General features: G+C 47.5%; 1 protein-coding gene across 1 annotated transcript; it reads left to right on the top strand.

Annotated features, from left to right (window-relative positions):
- On the top strand, positions 1-3,254 carry sox8a (SRY-box transcription factor 8a). The gene is made up of 3 exons (XM_024386593.2): positions 1-679; positions 985-1,232; positions 1,456-3,254. Exons 1-3 carry the CDS (start codon positions 261-263, stop codon positions 2,214-2,216), a joined length of 1,428 nt encoding a protein of 475 aa, XP_024242361.1. The 5' UTR covers positions 1-260; the 3' UTR covers positions 2,217-3,254.
- Positions 3,255-6,128: the final 2,874 nt, after the last annotated feature.

Raw genomic sequence — 6,128 nt, 5'->3', positions numbered from 1 at the left:
TGAGAGGACCCAACCCGATTCCAACAACATTATCTTGGCAGAACAAAAAGTGTCAGTATAAAACTGAGACGACATTGTAGACATCATATCCAACAACAAAAACGTACAACAGTGTGAGAGATAAATAAATAAAAACGAACATCACAAAGAGCGTTTGGGATTTTACATTTTTGGTCACTTAATTAAGGCTCCGTGCGTAAAATGCACATTTGGTGCAACCTACATGTAACTAGATACACCACATCAATTTTGCGCTGAACATGACCGAGGAAAATAGTAAGTCGTTCAACAACCATCCATGCAGTCCAACGGGAACTGCTAGCTCGATGTCGCAGGACGACTCGGATTCGGACGTCCCGTCCTCTCCAACCGGCTCCGATGGACAGGCGCCCAGGCACTCACCCGGCGACGGGATTACCCCAAAACTGGACACCGGCGAAGAGGATAACCGGTTTCCCGCGTGCATCCGAGACGCGGTGACTCAGGTTCTGAACGGATACGACTGGTCGCTCGTACCGATGCCTACACGAGGAGACCGAGCTCTGAAAAACAAACCCCATGTGAAGCGGCCAATGAACGCGTTCATGGTGTGGGCGCAGGCGGCGCGCAGGAAACTAGCGGACCAGTACCCGCATCTCCACAACGCCGAACTCAGCAAGACCTTGGGGAAGCTATGGCGGTCAGTATAGATGTATATATGTAATGGGGGATATAATACACATCCGCGTGCATAATGTGCCTGCATAGAACGTGGCACAAAAATATGCAGTTAAAATTGATGTACACAAGGTTCATTGCTGACAAGTTAAAAAATACGTATTATTACTTTATTAGTCATGTTTCCTAAAACGTACGGCACAACATTGCCTTTTCATCATGATTACCCTAATTCTACACGCCATTTACATGATATTCATTAGGACATCCAACACTGTGCATCTTATAGTAGTCCACAACTCAACCCAACCTGTCATCAATTTCCAGCCTGCTCTCTGAAAGCGAGAAGAGGCCATTTGTGGAGGAGGCAGAGAGACTGAGGGTCCAACACAAAAAAGACTACCCTGACTACAAGTACCAACCACGGAGAAGGAAGAGCACCAAGCCAGGTCAGAGTGACTCGGACTCCGGGGCTGAGCTGGCCCACCTCCACCCGGGCCAGATGTACAAGGCTGAACCTGGTCTGGCCAGACCGACCTCCATGGGGGATGGACAACATCATCTAGAGCGGACAAGTGAGTGGCTTTCACCATTCGATTCATTTTTGCATTCCCGATCAATTGATATTAAATAATAACAGTTAGCCCAAAGTTTGGAAGTGACCTGGGCATGGTATTTATCTGGTCCTCACTAGAGGATCTTGTCCCTCCCTCTTTTAGTTGCGCAGTATGCAGGTTTCCCCTTTTTGTTTGCATATGGTAACTAATGTTTAGGCATCTGTTGTGTCTTTTTTTAAAGGCCAACCACATGGACCCCCCACACCCCCCACCACCCCCAAGACAGAGCTGCACCTGGGGGTGAAACACGAGGGCCGGCACCCCCTGGACGGTGGTCGGCAGAACATCGACTTCAGCAACGTGGATATCTCAGAGCTGAGCACTGACGTCATCAGCAACATGGAGGCCTTCGACGTCCACGAGTTTGACCAGTACCTGCCACTCAACGGGCATGGCTCTGCCGATGCACCTCCCAACCACGGGCAGGGGGGGCAAGGACCCAACGCCCCCTCTGGGTCCCTAAGCTCCTCCTATGGCCACTCCCACAGCAATGCCTCGCCTTGGGGTCCTAAAGGGCCGGGAGCGGGGTCGGCACCCCCTTCTTCCTCCTCGTCCTCAAGTAACAGCGATGGCCTTCACCACAGAACGCAGATCAAAACGGAGCAGCTGAGTCCCAGGCACTACAGCAGCCAGCAGTCCCACAGCTCCCCGCCACCCCACCCCGACTACACCCCCCTCAACTCCGGGAGCTGCCCCTCCTCTGCAGCCTCCTCTTCCTCCTCCTCCTTGCCCAGCCCCCAGTGTGACTATGCAGACCTCCAGAGCCCCAGCTACTACAGTGCCTACACCAGCTACCCCGCAGGTCTCTATCAGTACCCCTACTTCCACTCCTCTCGCCACCCCTACGGCAGCCCGCTCATCAACAGCCTAGCTATCCCTCCACCCCACAGCCACAGCCCAAACTGGGAGCAGACTGTCTATTCCACACTCACCAGGCCTTAGACTCAGCACTGACTGCCTATGGTGCCAGTCTGACATGGCTTTCACATAGTCTGTGGGATTCTTCTGTTTGTGCCGTGTTAGTGAGGACATGACACAAGGCTCAAGATTGGACATTATCCAAGACCAAGTGCCTGCTGGTTTTGTCACGATGGACAGAGAGTCTTTACCCACAAGCATGCATGAATCCTCCGTGAGGAAAACGTGGACCGCACTTCTGTTTGGACCACATCACAAATTAACCCAATTCTATATTTACTTTTTCAGTTCCTTTCTTGTTCAACTCTTCATCTCAGATTGAATAATTATTATAACTTTAAAATATTATGATTGTATTTATATTTTATAATAAAATGTTTTATTTTGGAATGACCATTGCAGTTAACAGATTTATCAAACTAACTGTAATTCCATTTCCTATTCACATCACTTCAGTGCAGTTCCATTCCTTGTCTGAAACTTAGCCGTGGATTTCACTCAAGGCAACAGGTGTTCAATTCTTTTTCCTACGGATGGGGTTTACTAGATTTCAGGGTTGAAGGAAACAAGTTAAACGATCTACCATACGTTGTGATTGACTGGACAGCTGGACTAAGGACAGAAACGGCCATACTCACCATGTAGCATGGACCGCTAAGCCCTGTGCATCTGCTGCACTTGTCAACATTTGAAGAAGACATGTTCATTCCAGCCCTGCAGATCTGTGTGGGTGAAGGCTTGTATTTCTGAAACTCAAAAAAACATGGAGAGACTGCCTAATGGACATTCCAGGTTTTGATTATTTGACATTTATACTTGATATGTCGACTGGAGTATTTGTATGCTGGCCCTATGATAACCAGCGACTTGTAACTGGCTCTTGTAAACGCTTGATAAGCTTAGTGTGGGATGCTGTTTTATGTTTTCCTTTATGATGAAATAACTGAATTGCAGAGTAAGAACTCATGCCGAGCCATTAAATACGTTTGCCCACACACCTTTTTCTGACAATTATGAATATTTTTGCAAATGACAGATAAATAAACAAAACATTTCTGAGTAGTTGGGCAAAATTTCTTGAAGACAGACTGGATGCTTGCCATGCAATTACAGAGAGTGGTTAGTGTGAGTGTGTGAGCATGCGTGTGTGTGACACAGACAGAAAGCAATGCATTTTAAATAAGCCATTACTTTGTTAAAGGTTTCTATTTCTCCCTTTATCTGGGGTAAGAAAATGACATTAATGGGACCAATAAACAACAACTGCATCATTACCAAAGGCACCAACAAGCAACAGAGTATGGGATGACTTAACCACAGGGAAGATTTAACCACAGGGAAGACAACCACAGGGAAGACTTAACCACAGGGATGACTTAACCACAGGGATGACTTAACCACAGGGAAGACTTAACCACAGGGATGACTTAACCACTGGGAAAGCTTAACCACAGGGAAGACTTAACCACAGGGAAGACTTAACCACAGGGAAGACTTAACCACAGGGATGAATTAACCACTGGGAAAACTTAACCACAGGGAAGACTTAACCACAGGGAAGATTTAAACACAGGGAAGATTTAACCACAGGGAAGACTTAACCACAGGGAAGACAACCACAGGGAAGATTTAACCACAGGGAAGACAACCACAGGGAAGACTTAACCACAGGGAAGACTTAACCACAGGGAAGATTTAACCACAGGGAAGACTTAACCACAGGGAAGACAACCCCAGGGAAGACTTAACCACAGGGAAGACTTAACCACAGGGAAGTCTTAACCTCAGGGATGACTTAACCACAGGGAAGACTTAACCACAGGGAAGACTTAACCACAGGGAAGACAACCACAGGGAAGACTTAACCACGGGGAAGACAACCACAGGGAAGTCTTAACCACAGGGATGACTTAACCACAGGGAAGACTTAACCACAGGGAAGATGACAGTGGGGAAGACTTAACCACAGGGAAGACAACCACAGGGAAGACTTAACCACAGGAAGACAACAACAGGGAAGACTTAACCACAGGGAAGATGTAACCACAGGGAAGACAACCACAGGGAAGACTTAACCACAGGGATGACTTAACCACAGTGAAGACTTAACCACAGGGATGACTTAACCACTGGGAAGACTTAACCACAGGGATGACTTAACCACTGGGAAGACTTAACCACAGGGAAGACTTAACCACAGGGAAGATTTAACCACAGGGAAGACAACCACAGGGAAGACTTAACCACAGGGATGACTTAACGACAGGGAAGACTTAACCACAGGGATGACAACCACAGGAAGACTTAACCACAGGGAAGACAACCACAGGAAGTCTTAACCACAGGGAAGACTTAACCACAGGGAAGACAACCACGGGGAAGACAACCACAGGGAAGTCTTAACCACAGGGAAGATTTAACCACAGGGAAGACAACCACAGGGAAGACAACCACAGGGAAGACTTAACCACAGGGATGACGTAACCACAGGGAAGACTTAACCACAGGGATGACAACCACAGGGAAGACTTAACCACAGGGATGACTTAACCACTGGGAAGACTTAACCACAGGGATGACAACCACAGGGAAGACTTAACCACAGCGATGACTTAACCACTGGGAAGACTTAACCACAGGGAAGACTTAACCACAGGGATGACTTAACCACAGGGAAGACAACCACAGGGAAGATTTAACCACAGGGAAGACAACCACAGGGAAGACTTAACCACATGGGAAGACAACCACAGGGAAGATTTAACCACAGGGAAGACAACCACAGGGATGACTTAACCACAGGGAAGACTTAACCACAGGGAAGATTTAACCACAGGGAAGACTTAACCACAGGGAAGATTTAACCACAGGGAACACTTAACCACAGGGAAGACAACCCCAGGGAAGACTTAACCACAGGGAAGACTTAACCACAGGGAAGACTTAACCACAGGGAAGACAACAACAGGGAAGACTTAACCACAGGGAAGACTTACCCCCAGGGATGACTTAACCACTGGGAAAACTTAACCACAGGGAAGACTTAACCACAGGGATGACAACCACAGGGAAGACTTAACCACAGGGAAGACTTAACCACAGAGAAGACTTAACCACAGGGAAGACTTAACCACAGGGAAGACTTAACCACAGGGAAGACTTAACCACAGTGAAGACAACCACAGGGAAGACTTAACCACAGGAAAGATTTAAACACAGGGAAGATTTAACCACAGGGAAGACTTAACCACAGGGAAGACTTAACCACAGGGAAGATTTGAACACAGGGAAGATTTAACCACAGGGAAGACTTAACCACAGGGAAGACAACCACAGGGAAGATTTAACCACAGGGAAGACTTAACCACAGGAAGACAACCACAGGGAAGATTTAACCACAGGGAAGACAACCACAGGGAAGACTTAACCACAGGGAAGACTTAACCACAGGGAAGACTTAACCACAGGGAAGACTTAACCACAGGGAAGACTTAACCACAGGGAAGACAACCACAGGGAAGACTTAACCACAGGGAAGACAACCACAGGGAAGTCTTAACCACAGGGATGACTTAACCACAGGGAAGACTTAACCACAGGGAAGATGACAGTGGGGAAGACTTAACCACAGGGAAGACAACCACAGGGAAGACTTAACCACAGGAAGACAACAACAGGGAAGACTTAACCACAGGGAAGATGTAACCACAGGGAAGACAACCACAGGGAAGACTTAACCACAGGGATGACTTAACCACAGGGAAGACTTAACCACAGGGATGACTTAACCACTGGGAAGACTTAACCACAGGGATGATTTAACCACTGGGAAGACTTAACCACAGGGAAGACTTAACCACAGGGAAGATTTAACCACAGGGAAGACAACCACAGGGAAGACTTAACCACAGGGAAGACTTAATTAACCACAGGGAA

Source organism: Oncorhynchus tshawytscha, linkage group LG24 (assembly GCF_018296145.1).
Source record: "Oncorhynchus tshawytscha isolate Ot180627B linkage group LG24, Otsh_v2.0, whole genome shotgun sequence".
In the NCBI taxonomy this organism is placed as follows: Eukaryota; Metazoa; Chordata; class Actinopteri; order Salmoniformes; family Salmonidae; genus Oncorhynchus; species Oncorhynchus tshawytscha.
The sequence above is the reverse complement of the archived record's forward strand: the minus strand, read 5'-3'. Positions and strand labels throughout refer to the sequence as shown.

What these genes read in the sequence shown, in the direction of transcription:
- sox8a (XM_024386593.2), top strand. Translation starts at nt 261, where the DNA reads ATGACCGAGGAAAATAGTAAGTCGTTCAACAACCATCCATGCAGTCCA. An exon ending in ACCTTGGGGAAGCTATGGCG is followed by an intron (nt 680 to 984) that starts GTCAGTATAGAT and finishes ATCAATTTCCAG; the next exon opens with CCTGCTCTCTGAAAGCGAGA. An exon ending in ACATCATCTAGAGCGGACAA is followed by an intron (nt 1,233 to 1,455) that starts GTGAGTGGCTTT and finishes CTTTTTTTAAAG; the next exon opens with GCCAACCACATGGACCCCCC.